Source organism: Enoplosus armatus, chromosome 15 (genome assembly GCF_043641665.1).
Source record: "Enoplosus armatus isolate fEnoArm2 chromosome 15, fEnoArm2.hap1, whole genome shotgun sequence".
NCBI lineage: Eukaryota > Metazoa > Chordata > Actinopteri > Centrarchiformes > Enoplosidae > Enoplosus > Enoplosus armatus.
Window position 1 is genome coordinate 19,946,869 of NC_092194.1, and position 21,222 is coordinate 19,968,090.

Consider the following 21,222-nt stretch of genomic DNA (forward strand, 5'->3'; position numbering starts at 1 on the left):
CCGGGGCTCCGAGGTCCTGGCAATAACAATAGATGGACTGTGCTGTCCTGAGTCCCAGTCCCACACAATGACCATGTCCATGTCGATTAGCGTGGGGTGGCGGCGGAGCCCAGTCCGGCCGGGGCTAATAGCTTATTACGCAGTGTAAAGTGACAGTGTGATCTGGAGAGGTGCCAGAGAACGGGCCCAATTAAAGGAGAAAAGAGAGGAGGAGGGAGTGTGTGTGTGTGGAGGGGGTGAGGGGGGTGAGGGGGGTGAGGACGAGGGCAGCAACTTGCATTCCTCTGAGCTTCGGTCTAATTCGCCCATGACGGGTTCCCTGGGGACTGACACCCTCCTTCGTCGAAAATATTTGAGTATCCTCCTGCTCTGTTGTTCCAAAACACATGTGAAACAAACCCCAAACACACTCACCGGCTACGTTACCGCTGCACAGTTATGTGTAAACAACGCTGTTTACTTGTTGATACAGTTTGAGAAATGAGACACGGAGAATATGGAAGAATTATTTACACCAACACAGCGCAGTGTACAGCAGCTACGGTGCGGCCGTGTAGCTGACGACGTTGAAGATGACGTGATCGGATGATGCTCTTCCCCCGAGGACGCAGAGCGAGGAAGCATACTGCTCTGTTATCAACCACAAACCACATTCTGCTGATTTTCAAAAGCATACTGTACGTTTCAGTAACAGCACCAGTGCAAATATGTATATATTCATATTCTGGCTTTTAGTCACATTTTCCCATCCGAGCAGGACTGACGGAGCCGTTTGCCTCCAACCTTTCTAACCTCTTCTTGAGACGTCCCGCTCTCATTAGTCAATGTGAAGCAAACGTACGATGCGATCACTGATCCCTCCTAAAAAATTCAGTCACGACTATCTAAACAGCTGCCTTGTTAACTTTTCATTCATTCTCAGAATCGGTGACTAAAGTGACTGATGGACAGTAGAGAAGTCGAACGCTGCAGATGTTTCGATGCTTTTTTTTTCCACCATAAGAGCTTCTCATCAGGGCAAATGGTTCGCGTCTGGCTCCGTTGTCTATAAAGACCCAAACAACAAACTTTACAGCCACTTGTCATGTCTGCAGGGAGTGTTTGATTCTCAAACAATAGATTTTTGGATGGAGTATCACTTTAAGATCCAAGTGATTGCTCGTAGAGCTCTGGAGCGCTGGCCGGACACCTGCCTCATTTATTGAATTACTCCCCCCTCACACACTGAGTAGACCGTGTAGGTCTACTGACATGTTGTTGGCTGTCTCTTAAAAACTGAACAGTCACCCTCAAACTCTAGATTCTTACAGATTCTTAAGTTCAGTTCTGTCTTTATTGCGTTTTTATTTCATTTTTTTCCCGTTCGCTAGTTGTAAAAAACAAAAAGTTCTCCTCTCAAGTACTTTTCTTTACTTTCTCTCTTGCCTCAGTTTGTACGGTCAGCAACAATAAGTACTGTAAGTACAACCAGCCAGCCAAAGTTTCACCACAGCTTTACAACACTTCACCAAGTCATCACACAGTTTAAGAGTGGAGACACAATACTTCCCCATTGGTGGATAAACCGGAATAAAGCTGTTGTAACAAAGTGTTACTGGGATGTTTTCTCAATGGGATGTGGAGTCTGTCAGTTCGATGTTTAAGCTCCAGGAGGAACAACAACAGAAGGGGTTAATGTAATCCATTTCATTGGTGGGGGGACTCTAATAACTGGTCTCTCCCTGTGTCTTCATTGGCCCGCAGAGTTTCCATTGTGCTGGCCGGTGCAGGTGTGGGACATGCTTTGTTGATCATAATCCCCCAGGCAAGGGGAGAGGCTTTGAGTGTGTTTGACGTACCCCACCGGCAGGCCCTTTGCTCCTCGGCCGCCGAGCAGCCACCGTCTCCAGCGGCCGCTCATGGGATCCGACAGGCGGAAAAATAATGAACAACACCTCAACCCGGAGCTGACCTGGCTCCAATTCACCAGCTCCACACGAGGGGTAAACGAACCACTTAATTGAGCCTTCCAGGATCAAATCATAGTCAGGACCCCCCCAAGCCACCCCGCGATCAACCCCCCCCCCCCCAACCTCAACCTCCTTCCCGGACACAACCCATCCTACACACACCCCCACTCTCATTCCTCCACTTCTTTACTGTTTACTCCCTTCAGGTGCACAGGGAGACACTGGTGGACAAATCCTTTGGTGTTTGGAAGTTATTATGGAATATAAAGGAAAGCTATATGGGCAACAAGTTTTAAAACCAGTCGTGGAATGTAATTAAGTACATTTACTCAAGCACTGTGCTAAAGTACATATGAAAGGTACTTTTAATTATGCTACATAATATTTGTAATCCACAACAATTCAGTGGGAAATATTGTACTTTTTATTCTCCTGCAATAGTTTCACAACTATAGTTACTGGTTGCAGGTACTTTACAAGGTTTGTAAGAAGAAGAGTTTATAAAATATGATGCACTGTTGTACATTAAACTACCCGACAGTATATACAGCAGTTAAAATCAGCGCCTGATGCTAGTTACACATTAATGCATCAATAATAATAATTATACAATTATGTAATTTATAAAAGTATTAGACTCAGGAGCCATTTGTCTGGACTGAGAACTTTTACTTTTGATACTTAAACTGCACTTTGCTGATATTAGTACGTACCTTTATTTAAGTAACATTTTCCATGCAGGACTTCTACTTGTTTTACAATATATATATAATATATATTAATACTTTTATTATGGTATAATATGACAAAGGCATGCTCAACTGGAACTGAACGTCGCACGTGTCTCGACCACCAGAACGACCCTGATGTTAATCAGGTATTTTAAGTCTGTAATTCTGTTTATCTATGATGATGATGATGATGATGATTCTAAAATTATACTGACGAGTTTTGCTAAAAGGATTTCACGTCCTTTTCTAAACCTGTCTAAAGTGAATATCCATCATTCACTGAGACCAAATCACAAATGAGGGCTACGGCAGACAAGAGCATCCCGTTCCTCTCAGGTGAGACACCTGAGAGTCAGTCAGGGTCACTTGTCCACCGACAGGATGTGACACATCAGAAGTTAACGATGGAGCTCGAACAGTTTCTGAAGCAGCATTGAACTGTTTTTCTCACCAATGTGAATGTGTTTTACCTGTCAGTCCTTTGCCATAGTTTAATCAGTCACCACAGACTGAGTGAAGTTCAAACAGCGTGATTAAATTACACTTCAGTTCGTTAAAAATGAGAGATTAACTACAATTTAAAAGTATTTAAAAATGCTTTAGTTTAGTATCTTCTGCATATGCTAGATGGAATTACCCCTAAACAACAAAACATTTCAGACTTTGATGAAAGTCTAGTTCGTCCAGGTGACTGATACCTGTGTCTTGGAATGAGCCTGTCCTCCCTCTAAGATGTCTCTCATGAGCGAGGTGTCACCTGTTCCCTGTCCATTAAAAGGGGAACAATTTGAATTGGGGAGTCCCGTGGGGTCTTTTTAGGACAAGAACCTACAGTATACAGTCACCCCTCGAAATAGCACCCACGGTCCCGTGTTCAACCTGCTTCCCAGCCAGACCAACAATGGCGCTTTTCAAATCAACCGATATAGCCGTGTGGATGCCAAATTAGGACGGGGTGCCTGATGTTACTGGCGCAAAAGAAGGTGATCAAACAGAGCCTGGGTCAGTGGATCTCCTCTAATTGAGAAGTTTACACTTGGCAGCGGGGATCCTCATTCACCAGACAGCGCTGACTGCCAGAGTGGAAAAGTTTTGGACCGCCTGTGCAATGCATACAACCGAGTTTTTCCTCTACAGTCGGATCTGGGTCATCAGACTGTCGTTCAGGAGTCATGATGGCATGAGAGAGCAGACCAGTCCCTCAGAGACAAGGAAGTCAAACGGTAAAATGAATGTTAACTGGTCCATATTCTGAGATCAATTCATTAAGTATGATTAATTAAACATGGGCCACACAAGTTGATGACATGAAGTGAACTTTTATTCCCACAATTATTCACTGCTTAAAACGGACAGTACTATCAGCTCAATTTCACGGCATAACTCGTACCTTGAACGCATGCATGGTGTGAATCCTAAACAGTGAAAAAACTAAATGATCAAACCATTTGTTCCGTAATCTGCACGATGGGTGGCAAATATTTGCAGAGGGACTTTCTTGATGCGTCGTTTCTTAGCAGGAACAAAGCAAGATGGCCTCTCAATTTGGGGCAAACACTGCCGGAGAATGGAGACAAAAGAGATGCTTAAACCCCGTCGGCCTAAGGGGGATATCTTCATCTCTCTTCAGAGAGTCCCTAATTGATACATGGGGATTGGCGTGAAGGGCCGAGGACAATACCTCTATTGTTTCACTGTTTTCTGAATCAAGACGTCTGTCAACTGCGGTGTCTTTGCAGGGAGCTTGGCTCGCCTCCAAACTTGAACTTTCTCTTTTGATTTTTGCAGAAGCTTCTCCCGGCGCAGCTCGTCTCTGCCTGTGGCACTGGAGGACACGTCGGAGTGCATCAGCTGTGATGTTTATTCAGTCAGAATCAATAAACAAACCTGATACAGGAATTACTTGTCTCGGGGTAACATGCAGGATGGAGTGTGACTTAAAAGTTAAAACATTTACCAATTTTGAGGATGTAATCTGAGTTACATGTATTCTTAATTATCTCCTTGTAATGCTGGACAGAATATCCTGATCAGTGAATAAAACATTAATGAATAGAAGTATTATTTCAGAACTTTGGGCAACAGAGATATCTTAATTGTAGATAAAATAGGAAGTCCCTTGAAAGAAAAGCTCCCTTTAAAACAACATAAACACTCATTCATTATTCAATTCTTTATTTTTTGCAGATTAAGTTGATCACCTGTGCACTAGCTAAAAGGCTCCTTGATTATTAAGCAGTTTATTGTAATTTAATAATTGGAAGTGTCCCCAGGATTTGCACAAAATTACATCCCAGTGTTTCCTTCTGGAAAACTTCTTAGGAAATTATAAGAAAATGACTGACCTGTAAAATAAATCATTACCGTGAGCACTCCTCGTGTTCAGAACAATTTTTTGCAGTGATATTAATTTATTTCTTCTCTTCTGACCTGCTCTCATTCGGGGTCTTAGTGGCAACAGAAAGTGGGCAGAGTTCCCTCCTCCCAGCAGCAGCAAACACAACCAGACAGAGTGTAAATGACTCTTTACGCGTTCTTCAGCAACCAGATTTACATCATTCCTGGAGCACTGATCCAACAGGAAGAGTTGACTTAATAGAATAAAAGAGACTTTAGTTGGACGTGCACTTGATCTTAAGTCATCATACTGAAAAGTAAAATTGGAGTTAGAACGTAATGAAGAATGAAGGTCAGATTGAGGGATTCGAAATTTTAGTTTACAATCTGTGTTATATAGAATATGTTAAAACCACATACATGGTTATGTGAAAATATTTCTGTTTCTGGAGAACAGGGAACTTTACGACTCACTCATGCAGGTTTTTGTTGTTTTCATGCAAATGATAAGAGGCTGCATTGAGCTGAAATGGAGTAGAAGTAATTATATATGAGATTTAAGTAAATTTATGGGTATGCATTCAAATGATAATGAAGCCCTGAATACACTGATGCCCTATTTGAAAATGATGCATGACAATACAATAGAGACCACAGGATATTTATTAAGAGTCACAGTTGAAACTGCCTGTAAGCTGTATGTAAAGATAAAAAAAGACAATAGATACAAAAGCCATTCAATGATTGTCACACTGAATCCTGAGAGAAACCATGATATAGCATATAGTTTTTAATATATATATATTTATGACATCTGGGTTTTAGTGATACTGTTTTCGGCGCATTTTGTAAGCTAATATCATTCACTTCTGCTTTAATCAAACTATGTTCGGACAACAGTAGAAAACAATGCCTATTAGCATAAATAGCATAAATAGTCACAAACTATCTTTATAATTTACAAAAATACACATTTATAAAGTCCGCATGTATTTACATGAGCCTTAGTGCTGTGGTTTCAGTCAACGTAGAGGATACAAAAATAAGGCAAGCCCTGTCTGGGATCATATTTGTATTAAATCGATTGTCACTACATTTGGAAACAGTCTAAATATACAGGTAGACCCTTCTCGGCAGGGCACTCTCATCTCATGCGATTGTCGTTTTTGAGGTAATGGCGGTCTCACAAAGGCAACTTTGGCAGATTTGATTATGAATAAACAGTTTCAAGATATGTAATCAACTGTGAGAATTTGGCCGCTCCAAAGAAATATGGGCTAGATTTGGCAAAACTGGCAACAACAAAAAAATCACACGTACATGTACATCTTCAACATGACAGAGTGGTCGGGAAGGTTTCTGCTGAAACTGCCAAAGAAATGTAAGATAGATGTTTAAAATATTACAAGTGTTCAGTGGTTGTCTTACTTTGTGAGTAGCATTAAGAGCAAAGTAGGAGCTTTGATATAGTAATAAAGTAAAAGAATAAGAAGATAAGTGCTCATTTTCTGTTTGACTCTCCGGCTGGTGTTTCCACAGTTTGACTGCTTGTCAAGTTGAGTCAAGTTTGGCTAAAATACTCTCTCTAGGTCTCTAATCTCTCCGGTGAGCTGATCAGTGAAGGGGGTGTTGCGTTCGTGGTGCAGAGAAGCCGCTACCCAGCATGCACTCTGACCTCTCTGCTGAAATGCAAGCGTGTATTTGCGTGTTTTCAGAGGGATTCACCGAGCAGCAAGCCCCTAAAACAGTGAGAAGTTGGGGTGAATCGGCTCCTATAGCTCGGCCCCTTCCCGGGGATAAATCAAGCTGTTGACGCTGAAGCTGTTGTAGAAGTGACTGTTGAACTGTCCGCTCTGCCCGCTGCCAAACGTGTTGTAGTACACTCCACGGTTGAAATGCAAGCCCTCGCCGTGCTCCGACGCCCCCGTGTCCTGCCCGCCGTGGTTGAGGTGGTACGGGCTCAGGGCCGTAATGTTCCTGTTCGACAGCTCGTTCACCAGTCCCAGGGACCCCTGCCGGCTGGGGCCCCCCGAGCTGAGCGTCGACATGCCGCTGTAAAAGTTGTTAAAACACGGAGCGGTCGAGGCCAGTCCGGGTGGCGAGGACGAAGAAGAGCTCTTGTGGTTCTCGTTCATCGCCTCCATCTCTGGGGAGGACGGCCCCAGGAGCTGAGGACTGTCTGAGGGCTTCAACGAGGCCCCCGCCGCCGGCCTGCCGTCCTCCACTTTTGTGGCCCCTGCCGCTGCCGCCGCCGCTCCTCCTGCGCTGCTCGGATCGGACCGCCTTTTCCTTTTCCTGCGGAAATTTCCGTTGTCAAACATCTTTTCACAGTTTGGGTCCAACGTCCAGTAGTTTCCTTTTCCTGTAATTGGAGATGAGACACATAACATATTATAACTTCATTATTCCAGTAAAATGAAACGTTTCTTTTCACTTAAATTGATCCTTTTTCAACATATGACTCTAAAAACCAATCTGTCTTAGCAAACTTATCTCCCATATTTTCAAACGAGTTGTTCTCTCATATTTCTGTAGAAGACAGTTTTGAGCTTTTTCTGAAGTCCTGCACATCTGCAACAATACCAACACCCTCTTTAAACCGACTGTCATTCTAGTTTACAGACTAAAGTAGGATTTAAAAGTGCATTCCAGTCATGTTCGAGTACAATACATTTACACTATTTTGTAGAGTAAATACTACAGTAATATTTCAAGGAAAATAAAATATATCTGTAATTCTTAATAGGGGGCCTTTAATCCTCTTGTGTTTATTATATTGTGTTTTTTTTAAATTTCTTTGGAATTACTATTTATTGGAAAACACTATTTCTTTCTCTTTTTTTTTTTTAACACTACAGCTGCTACAGTTTTTTAATAACTCGATGCTTTTAAAATAAATAAGCAGATTACCACACAGCATCATTGGTGTTATTAGAGAACATTATTTGGAGTTGAGGTTCTATGAAAACTACGATGAAGTGTTTAAATTCAGTGGGTATTCTATTAATTATTAGGTAATTATAAGTTTCTCTTTTCTTTCTCGTGTATCTTTTTAAGGATTTCAGTGCCAGTTTAATTAAATGCTCTCCTGATTTCCACTCAGACTTCAGGTGGCTGTTGTGTGGACATTATTTATAGGAACGTGTACCTGGATCGTCCTCGTCCCTCGGCACTTTCTTGAAGCAGTCGTTCAGAGACAGGTTGTGCCGGATCGAGTTCTGCCAGCCGGCTTTGCTCTTCTTGTAAAAGGGGAAATTGTCGGCGACGTACTGGTAAATCTGGCTCAGGGTCAGCTTCTTCTCGTGTGCGTTCTGGATGGCCATGGCTATGAGCGCGGAGTAGGAGTAGGGCGGCCGGACCAGCTTCAGCAGCTCCTCCTGGCTGGCGATGGACAGCCAGCCCAGGTCGGGTCCACCAAAGCCAGGTGAGTTTGTTATGAACTGCCGCTGCGAGCCGTAGGAGGGCGGGATGAACGACGCCGGGTTGTTGCCGTGCAGGTAGGATGCGGAGGAGTTGACGCCCGGGCCGTTGAGCCACAGGTACGGGTTCGGAGACGACGCGTAATCTCCGAGGCCGTAGCCGGCGGGTCTCTGCGCGCCCTGGAGGCTCTGCTGGTGGTACATGCTGCTGAAGTTGTCGCAGTAGACGGCGGCCATGTCCGGGGCCTCCTGGGCGCCTTTAGGTGGGAGAGAGCCGACGGTAGGGGAGGTGTGCTGGTGGTGCTGGTGATGGGGCTGAGGGTCGATGGAGTTCATCACTCCCCGCGGGAAATCCCAAAGGAAACGTTGAAGCGGTTCAGGTGGCCTCTCCCGGTGCGCAGGCGGCAGCAACAAGTGTCAGGGAGGATGGAGGAGTTTGGGGAGTTTTAATAGTATAAACCCTTGACAGCAGCCGCATCCAGGCTCCAGATTACTGCCGACAGCCAATAGACACACGCTGAGTAACAGGGGGGTGTGGTCATGCTCTCCCTCATTCAGCTGAGTGGGTCAGTGGTTCCCAAATGTTTCCCCTGTCAAAAGCTCCTGGAGAGACACAGCAACAGGCTGCTGCTGGGCTCAGGTTGTACCTGAGGGACCCAGGCTGTGATTATATAACCTGAGTCAACAGACAGCAAACCTGACTCACGCTGCAGCTACAACCTTTACACTTTGAATATTCTGTGCAGACTGTGTACGCTTTAATCCTTGGCCATGTTTTCATCCAAAGTGAAGAGCTTCATGTGATAGGACTGTCACTAAAGACTCTTGTTTCCAGCAAATCAGTGATGAAAAGCAGAAGCACTAAAACATCTCACGCACAACACAGGCCGTGCTCTGCAACACTGAATCACACACGTACGACATGTTCCCTGAACTGTTCTTTGGAAGTTGAATTCAGGGAACACAGAAACACGGAGGGCTTCGTCCTGAAACACAGGTTGGGTTTCAAGTGATGGAAAAGCAGATTGATCGTTTAACATTTAGAAAATTGACGATCAAAATAAATTCTCATTTCCATATTTGGTTCCCAACCTGTGTTTACAGGTTTCCTGAAAAACGAAGCAGGAAACGAACAACCAGGCTTCCAAAGAGAGCTGTTTGTTTTAATTTCCATGCAGTAAATGCTAAAGGATGCAGTGAAATTACATGTATTCATATTGTAAACTGTCGAAAGGTCTCGACTGAAGACGTGTTTATATCGTTACATATCCTCAGGCCAGAAATAACTAATCTGTTTCTTTGAAGAGTTTAAAACTTGCTTTTGTGCCTAATTAAGGTGTCTGGAGAACATTCAGTTTATGCTTTTTATCTTTTCATCAAGGCATTTCTTAATCTTTCAGTTTCTTTCAGACGAGGATCTGCTTGCTAAAAAGCACATTTTATTAACTTGAGAGAATCAGTTTTTATTTAGCAGAAAAATTACATTTTATTCCCGAGGATGAATGAATAAAGAACGTTCTTCTGTCATGTTGTTTGTCAATACATCAGACCAGCTGTCTGATCGGATGAGTTGGATCATATCAAGATTTTACATATAAATTTGCTTATAAAATGATCTTTTTACTTTAAAGAAGTATTCATTCATTCACTGCATGTTGAGTGTGGAACTGACTTCTTAATGAGTCGGTATTTCTACTCAGTTATTGTGTGAAAGGACTTGAAGACAAACTCACCTCCTCTTTCTGGACATACATTCCTTTCTACCTGCTCACCAGGCTGAGTGGTGCTTAAAGACCTCCAGGAGCTGCAGAACTCAACCATGTGAAGCAGCCATGATACTGCCATGCAGTTTGGATTAACCCCTTAAAATCCAGTTTCCTAAACGAGCTTCAAGTTTGTTAAAAATGATATTATTCCACGCTGTCTGAAAGTTTTACGTCTTATATTGTTTTGTCTCGTTGCAAATGGAAATATCTTTGATGTGCCGGCAGCAAACCGACACAGCAAAGTGAAACTTATCCTGAATATAAAGATAACATCTGAACGAAACCCACGTGTTGTTAGCTGATGACCTAGTTTACATGTTTACATATCAAATGTTCTTGTTCATTCCTCTGTTTTAAAATGAATAATTAAGAAAACAATTGTATTTATTTCTTCACTTAGTCATAATTATGGCCTTGTTCTCGTACGTACACGCTGCTTTCCATCACAGTGTTCTTCTATGATTGTTCTTTGGTATCATTTCTCTAATTATGCAGTTATAGATTTTGTAATGTACTCAGGTGTCTCTTTAAAACCAGATCTCTAGTTATATTAAGGTTATAATAATGTTAATTTAAAATTACCAGACTACTAATCTACAAAACATATTAAATTGAGACAATGAATGGAATCAGGGCTGCAAACACTTCAACGTAGTTAAATGCAAAATAAGGACACTGTCTCTCACTGCAGCCTTGCACTTTAGTGTAAATCCTCTCTGTCGCTCTCTGGCTCAGATATTTTATCGAAAGAATCACTTGTGGAGGGACACTGCCACCTTGAGATGAATTTCTTTGTGGTCAATCCCAGCGCGCCGGCTACTCTAGTCTAAATACTCAGGGCTTTTATGTAGGATCTTACATTCACCACAAGATGGAGGCAGCTCACTGCTCAGAGAGGAGTCTGAACTGCCTGCGCAGGTCATGAAGCGTCCACAGGGGAGAGCTAAACGCTGCTGGAAACGTCTTTGGATGAAGATGCCAAAGAGCCTTCAAACTGTTGGACGTCTTCGCCTCAGAAATCTAATATGAAAGTGTGGTTTTACTGAGAGCTCCTGGACATAGAGAACGTCTTTGAAGAAGTTGAAGTATGCTTTCTGACAACATTAAAGGGTATTCCAGCCCAGAGAGTCCAGAGTAAGACTCGTAATAACGCAAATCACTTGTTTTATGGTCTTAAAACAAAGGCAAACAGTTAACATGAATGTTTCTTTGGCCTGGACCTGCCTGCATTTAGCAAAAACCCGCCGGTGTCGCATTTCTTCTTGGAGAGGAACTTTCTAATAAAGCGGAGCCTGACCCCCTCTGAGCCCCGCTGTGATTACTTTGGTTGGTATTGACACATTATCTGCCAACACTTCCCTGTTTTTCAGCATCTGATAGACTGAGGTTTTTCTCTAATGCAGCCTTTCCACTGAGATCCAGGCCGCAGAGTAATTGTCCGCGCAGCACCAGGAGTCGCTCTGTCTGACTGTAATTCTATAATATTGGGGTTGGCTATGACAATAATCCCCGGGGCTCATCGTGCGTTGCCAAAACTGTTTCACAAACTCAAATGTATGTATGAGAATCTGAGATTGCGGAAAAGGGAAGACTCTCTGGCTCTGAGGCTCCTGTCAGCAGACTCTTTTAAAAGAAGAAAGGTTTTGTGAAGATACAGCAGCTTGAGTTGGTGAATCGTGACTTTTGCTCTCTGAGTTAAAGAGCTCAAAGGATGGAAAACAAGAACGACAATACGGTTTTACATCTGGCATGAAGTGCAAAGAAAGCGAACAGAAAAAGTATAAAACATTTAGCACCCAATAGCATAGCTTGAGTGTTTGTGCACGTGTGACATGAGATCAGATAGAAATACAACTCATAGTCTTAAAACCTTAATGGGACGTTGCCATAAGAGCATAACAGGCAGCAGGATGTGAAAAAAGGAGCAGACAGTGAGCTCATCTCTCTCTGCCACGCTGTTTCACCGGTGAACCTGTGAAGAAACGCCAAAAAGACGAGTGGAACAGTTCAGGGCTGCTGGCATGTAGCTGCCACGTACTGTGTGTGAATTATGGAGAAAACACGGGTTCTCATTCGAAACCTATTTCTCATCCAAACAATACATTCTAGATCACGTGTTTCATTGTCAAGAGAAAGGGTCATTTTAGGAATTAAAGATGTAGCACACACCAAGACAAGAGCACATCATAAATAATTATAGGGAAGGTATTCTTATGGTAGTTATTTTTTTTATGTGAGAACATGTAATTACAGACAAAAAAGGCAAAAGACAGGGAAAAAAAGACAATTCCAGACACTTAAGTATCACAAACACATAATTTTAAATTGTTTTGTTTGTATTTTTTGTTAGCACGTGAAGATGTTGGAGATATATATTTTGGCTGTCAACAGACTGATAAATCATTTCACAGATAAATAAAGAGAGACAGATAAATGTGTTATATCCAGACTGAGGCAAAGACACCACATCTAGGTTTGTCAGAACCTTCTGAAAATCACAACTTTAGTTTGTTGACGGGTGGTTTCCAGGCTTAGGCATCATATATGCAGTTAAAGGACCATTTTTCACGCATTTACAGCCTTTTATCTCCATATTAGTACATTTCGTCATCCTCGTGGGATGAGGATGGATGGACGTCTTCGTCAGAGTTTTATGTGATCAGAAGTCTTGCTTCTGTTCGGCCTGTGGTTTCATCAGCAGAGCCTAGAGTACCGACAGGTGTAGTGGTGTATGTAGTAGGCGTTTCCTGTCATGACAAATGAGTTTGATTGTTTGTTCAAAAGGCTTAAAATGACACGTTTCGAACCAAATCACAAAGATGTTCTTTTGCTCTGTTGTCGACCCATTTTTGTCATTAAGGTGTGAAAAGATTGTAGGAGAAACACACGTGGAGATGAGGTTAAACGTTTTAAAAGTGGTCCTGTATGTTACAGAAATGAAATTCCCACCATGTTCAAAGGTAACATGAAGTCTAATAATATAATTAACGGCATAAAATATGGTGATTTTTCCATCTCGGAGTGGTCACACTGTATATAATCAATAAAATCCTCATGTACATAAACAGGTCAACTTGTTAGGATTTACTGCTTTACCATTACTGGTTGGGGGGCGGGGGGGGGGGGGGGGGGGGGGGGGGGGCTGAGCGGCACATTTTTGCATGCAAAGACTATTTATTCCAGTTTCCGAGACAGTCGGACCCATTCAGCTGACGCACAATCTCCACCATTTACCTCCAGTCTATTTCTGTGACACATTTCGGCCAACATGTCGGGCTCCGTGAATCCACCCGTGTTCCGCCGAGCGGGATCGTTTACACAGGAAGACTTTGGAAATAAACATTTGCACTTATTATATGTCGCATGCGTCTTGGGGAGCAAACACACACACACACATGCGCAGACACACATGCGAGCGCAGCAGAAGACAGATAAGAACATGTATGCGCACACAGAAGGCATTCATGGCAGGCGGTAATAACATAGTGCTGCCTGTGAGGGGCCAGCCACAGTCCTGCGGGCAGAGCGGGGACATACAGGAGATGTTATTGCTCTATATGTTTATAACGCTGCCATGGAAAAATAAGAGGCTCTGCCACAGGCATTTCCTCAGTGCCTCTCTCCCCAGTCACCTCTCAGCCTGTGTGGGAGGGAGGCGGGGAGCCTTTAGATGAGGGCTGGGCACATGTCACACTTCATCATTTTCAGAAATAGGCATCCTAATTTCTCTTTCTCTTTTTGCATCACCCCCCCCCCCCCTCCTCACCGCCCGGCTGTTGTTTCTTTACCCAACCCAACCATTTGTTGCATCTACTGTCTGGATTCACGCAGCGCTGACCCCTGCAATCCTCTTATTTACTTGAAATGTTGACTTGGGAATTTAAACATAAACATTTGAAGGAGAGTATTTGCTGCATGTGTTGTTTGGTTGGACCCTCACGCTGCTCACTACTGGCTGCTTGTGTTGTTTGGTTGGACCCTCACGCTGCTCACTACTGGCTGCATGTGTTGTTTGGTTGGACCCTCACGCTGCTCACTACTGGCTGCTTGTGTTGTTTGGTTGGACCCTCACGCTGCTCACTACTGGCTGCTTGTGTTGTTTGGTTGGACCCTCACGCTGCTCACTACTGGCTGCTTGTGTTGCCCGCCACCAGGCCAGGACTTTCAGTTGATTTCACTGCTGCTCTTTGAAGTTGCTCCGAGTTTGTGTTTCAGCTGCTGGTAATATCTAAAAATGAAAACATAATGTCTGAAGCTGGGTCATGTTGTCAAGCCTGTTGTTGTTGTTGTTGTTGTTACAAGTAACCGAGGCAAAAGGATGTAGCTTGTGGCCTGGTCAGCCTTACGGTGTCAGAGTGCTTGTAGATCGTTGAACAGCATCTAAAACCACCTTTTCCACTTCGGGGGCCGCTTCATGCAGCTGTGCAGAGGTGTGCAAGTCTGCATGATTTCTCTCTCAATATCTCTTTTTATAATTTTCACTACTTCCATCATATCTCCATATTTATTTTTAATTTTTCATGGATATTTTGGACAGACACATAAAACCACCTTACAGTTTCTGATTTGTGACTGTTTTATTATTTATCATTGTTAACAAAGCAGATCAATAAGAAATACAGAAAGCAAAAATAAATAAAGGAAATAAACCTCACGTGACCAGACATCTTTAAAATCCTTGATAAATACAAATCAAGAAATATAACTAATATCAACAACGACACACAACGATAATATAAAATCAATGAATGAAAAACAAAACAAAGAATGACAACCTGTTATCTCCATATTTGAATGATTATTGCGTCTCTCTCTCCTCTCTGGGACAGCAGACTTTCCGCCCTGCCTTCAAGTGGAGCCCTTCCAAGCAACTATAAACACTTTCACAACGTAAGTCCTTTGTTTTAAACATACTGAGACCTAAGAAAGTAAGATACACCACATCAGATTTTACATGTGCACAAACAGCCAAACTTCAGACAGTAGCCAGGCATGGAGCAGGTCGTGGATCCGTGAGCAGGGTTTCCATCTGATGCAGCTGTAGATGTCTGGTTTACAGTTTAACATCAGATTTTTACTTTACTTTCACTAGACAAGATGTATTAAATGATCTGGCTGTATTGTGTGTTACATTCCCCATAGAAACTATGTTAACGGCCTTTTATTTAGTGTGATGATGAGTTTCTACTTATAGAACTGGAGTTACATCCAGGTAACTTCCGTTTTACCTCGACGTGCTTCATAGCCTCCGTGGCCCTAACATGAACCTCAGCAAAGGTGACAGGCCCGGGTCTGAGCAGCTATGGTAGCAACTTGATGGAGAACATGAATATGAGGGAGGCATCTTAAATATTGTGTTGAACCAGCTTTCAAACAGAATATACTGTATTTATGACTCTGAGAATAACATTCGATGATTAGGGCTCTTTGAGCTCTTCTTTTTGGCCCAGCTTTCATTTACTTTCCTATCATATTCCTATTGAACGTAAGCTTCAAGGACGCACGAAGCGCAGGAAATTAAACGTGTTGTAGTTGCACTAAGTCACTCTAAATGATAGTGTCAGCCTATAACGTGAATGTAAATAATGGCTGAAATCATGTCACATTTAATTATTTTCAGATACAGCCATCCACGACTCCTCTCTGCTCCTCTGAAACCAACTCTCTGTTTGTGATCCAAAGGATAATTAGGCCTCGGAGCACGGCGGTGAATGTTTGGTCTCACTCTGCTCGGCTTTAAAGAGAATGCTCTTTTTGGATGCTGCAGCGCGAGCGCATATATCCCCTAAAAAGGCAGAACTGTAGCTGCTCGTGCCTCTGATGTGCCATCCAACTTTAAAATACAGCTTTGTAAGCTCAGTCTTCTTCAAAGCCTTCTTTTCTTTTTTTCACCCCCCTCCTTTGGCTTTTTTTCCCCCCTCTTCTGCCAGCCCCGACTCGACTCTGCCCGCTGCCTCGACATGATGACTGGAACTGAGTGAAGAAGTCGGGTGAGAAGCCTGAAAGGAACTGCAGCTAATTCATTAAACAAGCTACTAACTCATAAACTAAAAAGGAGTCATAGCAGCATGAAAAATACCAAGAAGCCGCCATAAAGCGAGACACTGAGCCACTGGTGTTTTGTGGGTTGATCACTGCTCTGTTCAGAAATCGCAGCGACTAACAAGTGTAAAAGAAAACACTCCTTTCATTCTCTTTGACTTGGAGGCTTATTGGTTTTTTTAGTAAGGACTCTGTGTCTTTAACGGCACAAACATCATTAACCCAGGCCATTGTTATTCTAATCTCTCCCTGTCAGCGGCCTCGGAGGCAGGGCCCAGGTCTCGTTGAAACAGTTTCCTCATTGTGAGCTCGGAGGGAGGGGTGGGGGGGGGGGGGTGGTGGTGGAGATGGTGAGGTGGCTGCTTCAACCGCTGCCACCTGAGCTGGCATAGGCATCCAGAAAACCTTACATTTAGGGTGGTCCAACCTGCCATCTCCAAACCACGTCCTCCTGGCTCTCCTCTTTATGTGGTCCTAATTCCACCTCCCACCATCCCTTTCACCCTCCCTCACAAAAAGCCCCTCACACGATGAACAAAGTTCCACTGGCCCTCATTTGTTGACTTATCTGGCATGGCAGCAGTTTGCCTTTTGAAAAAAAAAAAATCTTTAAATGCTGTTTGTCGGGCTTGTTTTGCAGTAGGGAGGTGGCGGACTGTTATCCCCCCCCCCCCCTCCTCGAGACATACAGGAAGAGCCCCTGCCATCTCCTCTACGACTTGAGCAGGTGCAAAGACGAGGCTCAATGACATCTTTGTACCAAATGGAAGAAGTTTGGGGGTTTGACAGCACTCCTGGCGGGGCCCGGCGCCGCCTCCCGTCCGCCTGCCTTTGGGGGAACTTGAACGTGAGACGTTAGTGGTGGCAGGCCGCGGAGGGGGGGGGGGGACCATATATCCTGAAGTGACAGTGCAGACACCAAAGGTAGTTGGTTTTTGGCCTCCACGCCTGCCTGTCTCGCTGCCGGTATCAGAGGCTGCTCGGGTCTTTTACTGGCGGTAGTAATTCATGTTGGCTCAGTGTTCCCTCTAAGCCCAGTTCACAACAGAAACTCACAATAGCAAGTCCTGTTTCGTAACTGTGACATAACAGCAAGATGCATTAACTAGTCTCCAGTCCAGGGATCTACACGGTAAAGCATCTCTTACTATTAATCAGGGAAGACGAACATTTTTTTTTCATGTGAAGAATTTGTTAATTGAGAGAGCACATATGCTGGAAATTTCAGGAAAGTGATTTCCGGTGTTGGCTAGCAGCTTTTTTAGGACACTATCCCAGATTTATGTCCACCGGGACGCTTTCCAAGTTTCTATTTTCTCCTCTACCTACATGTTGCTATCAGATGTGACAGCTGACAGCTCTGCCGACTGCTCGTCCATGATGCGATTCCCTCTCGCTTGCAATAAACTGAGATTTCAGGCCTTGTCCAAATGTTAAATTGCATTGACCTTTCTTACTTTTTCTGCTTGTGAAGAAGCTGGTAGAGCTACAGCCAAAATGTGAGGGTGAACAAGTAATAACACGAGTCTATTAATAAAAAATATAGTATAAACCTACATACACTTCACCTCGTAGTTCATGACTGTTGACGTTGAAACTAAATCGCCAAAGTTATTCTTCTTCTGGTGTTTTTTTCTCCGTTGCCAGACAGCTTCCTGTGCATTACCACCACCCTCTGCACCTGATTTGTACGTAGCATGGGGAAACCAAGACGGACTGCAATTCGATTTTCCAAAGAAAAAGATGCTACAGTTGACAGCTGGGGAAAGTGCAGTTCAAAGACAGCTAAAGTAGAATATAGAGATGGAACCAGCACTTCAAGCAAGTGGCCAGGAGGAGGACTTGTCTTTGAAGATCACTTCCAGTGATGCAGAGCATGGTGGCCAGAAAGACAGAAGTCTAAAACTGGTAAAAAAAAAAACGAGTAAAAGAGTTTATATACTGTAAAATTAGTCTTTATTCCTTCAAAATGGGACAGTTGCCTGTAACTGAAGCCATAATGAAAGCCATTATTGACTATAATTTTGGGACAAATTGTATTTGGCAACAGGCTGAATTCAGGTTCTTGCCAAATTCCCAAACGCAGCTGATATCATATGAACAGGCCGGTGGCGACGGAAACTGACGAGCTGGGTGGTAAAAACTTCATTTGACTTGTTTATGTACTTTGTGATTAAAAAAAATAAATAAATAAATGCAAACGTCCGATCATGTTTGACCTTGTTGTGTCACCATTCACTCTCCTGTATAATGCCAATACTATCAGTGCCAAGTAACATCGCTGCACATTTGTTATACACGGTGATTATTTCTGAGCCTAATGATCAGCCACGATAAGCGATCCTCCGCGACTCCCAAAACGTGGAGAGTATGAGGTTTTATTATTTTTGGAGCCTGTCCCACGACCCGAGCCTTTGCAGCCCACTCTGGATTTCATGGAGCTCTCAGGCGGTGACCTCGGGAACAATGTGGGGTGCTGTGCTGATTCTGGGGACCAGGCGAGCCCAACTGCCCCCACCTGCTAGCAGCTTTACAGGCCTGGCCACGGGCCCCGAGGCCTGTTTCTACACTGCAAAAAATATCCAATTCATCGTCAGATTTTAGATTTGTGTGTTAAGGATTTAAAAGTGACTTTTCACTCATATTTTGTCCAACTGCCAGTTCAGATCAATGTGTTCTCAGTGTAGTTGATTAACTCTACAAAGCCAGCCTGACTCTGGCAATCTCATATTTTCCAACAGGATTTGAATCAGGAAAACAACTGAGCTCAAAAGCTGGAAAGTTATGGTAGCAAACTATAAGGAGGGATTTACTGTAGGTGATGTCATTACTTTAATGTCACAAATCAAACTGTAGTTTTTAATTTTTTTTTGATGATTTCACGTCTGTACAGGCCTGTATTTTATCTCTGATTTATTTAAAAACAGGTTCTGGTAACTCGTTTGGGAGAGATTTGCTTATTTAAATGCCTACTTGGCCTTGTCAGATCTCAAGGAGAAAAGCAATATTTGTGGGTTGTAGTGTACTACTGTAGTTTCTGTTGTTTAAAATCATTTTACTGACACAGACGAAACAAGAGTCCTGGAAATAGATTCATACTGCAAATGTCACATTTCCTATTGAAATTTAAAAGTTAAATAAGACCAAGAATATTAGTTGACAACATGCACATTCATTTTTTGCAGGGCAGGCCTGTCTGAGCCTCCATGGGCATCAAAAAGAGAATGTGTGTGTGTGTGTGGGGGGGGGGGGGGGGGGGGTTATGTTACTGTGATCCTTCACTCAGCTGTCAGTCTACACACACACACACACACACACACACACACATGCACTTCTATGGCCAAATCAGCTGCCATTGCACACACATACACACACATTTTGTACTTCGATACTTGTGAGGACTATGAGAGGACCCACTTTGACTTAAAGAGGACCTGTTATATTTTGCCTTATTTTCTGTCATATATATATATAATGTTACAATGTTGGATATTCACACTAAACATTGCCAAATATAATATAGAGGTAAATGTATGTAAAAGTAGCCAAAAGCTCACGAAACTGAAAATGAAAATTGAAAATATGGAGCTGGAAATGAGCATTATAGGGGCCTGTGTCCTTATAGCGTTTTTTAAGAGAGAGAGTGTGCAGGCGCATGCTTCGAGTTGAAAAGTGACAGAGACAGAAAAGTCAATTTGTAGGCGAAGATCGGCCAGAAATGTTGCTGATGAGCGTGAGTGCTTCACATTGTTCACCCTACACATTGTTAGCTTGATGTTAGCTGTGTAGTAAACCCCTTAATTAGTGTTAAGATATTGTTGTCATAGAAACAAAACTCTCACTGCACAAGCGCTTCGCCCCAGCGCTCCCACCACCCTGCCAGCGTTTTTCTGCCAGAAAAAAAATGCTATGTGGACACAGGCCCTAGCTCCCCTTTAATACATCGCCTTGTCCTTAACGTTAACCATACGGTACATGCATACATACATACATCTGAGTCTTAACCTAAGCGTAACCTTGAACACAAAAAGTCCCTTTTATGGCCCAAACTTCCAAGGTCCACTTTCCAAAACCCTGCTGATGTCCTCACTCTCATGGTCTGAAAGTCTAATTGGTCCTCACGAAGATGGACAAACAAGAGGGTTGTGCACACCCACGCAGAATGTAGATCGCATGGTCTCGTGTGAATCTGCTCCTCCCCACCTGCCTCGTAACGGGGGTCCACATGTGAACAGTGGGAGATTGTGATGCAGCACAATGCTGGCACAGAGACGACGGGGGATAAACACCCTTTAAGCTCATAACTGGGCCGTAAGAAAAACATTACTCAGTGTCCTCCTCTTCCTCTGTGCTGCTTCGGCCTTCTCACGCTCGTGCCCTCTGCTTTTACGCTCAGTCCTGCAGAAATGTAAATTACAAACTGAACTACGATGATTATACTTTTTAATTTAAATCTAGAAGATATAAATGAAAGTGTAAACATCCTGAAGATCCAAAGAAAAAATTAAAATCAAAAATGGAGTTGTTTGCATTTATTTCGACACAATCTAATACAGTAAATATACAATAAAGAATTGATCACAAAATACATTATTACAGTAAATGAATTGCAAAAATGTGATGAATGGCTATATAAACAATATAATATAAACATGGTAAAATGTACATTCTTTACAGCTTATAGATTAAAAAAATAAGATTACTTCAGTTGTCACTCACTTTAAGAAAATTCTTACAAATGATCTTGTGTGCCAAATGAATCATATAATATACATTTCAGACGTTAAACAATCAGCCATGAAGCGAAACCTATAACAGCCATGCATTTACCGAGGTCGTACTTCACCAACAACGTTTTCAGTTTGCACATGTGCAGTAGTTTATTCACATAGCTTAAATCATATCATATCATAAATCACTGCCAGGTGAGTTCAAACAATGGCTAGATTTTCCCTGTCATGTCGCTGTCTCATTGCCG

General features: G+C 43.0%; 1 protein-coding gene across 1 annotated transcript; it reads right to left on the reverse strand.

The window, feature by feature from the left end:
* Nucleotides 1–6,789: 6,789 nt before the first annotated feature.
* Nucleotides 6,790–8,772, reverse strand: foxi2 (forkhead box I2). The gene is made up of 2 exons (XM_070920846.1): nucleotides 8,166–8,772; nucleotides 6,790–7,379 (listed from the first exon to the last, which is right to left on the reverse strand). The coding sequence occupies exons 1-2, from the start codon at nucleotides 8,770–8,772 to the stop codon at nucleotides 6,790–6,792; spliced, it is 1,197 nt and encodes a 398-aa protein (XP_070776947.1).
* Between the last annotated feature and the right edge of the window lie 12,450 nt (nucleotides 8,773–21,222).

What these genes read in the sequence shown, in the direction of transcription:
- foxi2 (XM_070920846.1), bottom strand. Translation starts at nt 8,772, where the DNA reads ATGAACTCCATCGACCCTCAGCCCCATCACCAGCACCACCAGCACACC. An exon ending in GAGGGACGAGGACGATCCAG is followed by an intron (nt 7,380 to 8,165) that starts GTACACGTTCCT and finishes CTCCAATTACAG; the next exon opens with GAAAAGGAAACTACTGGACG.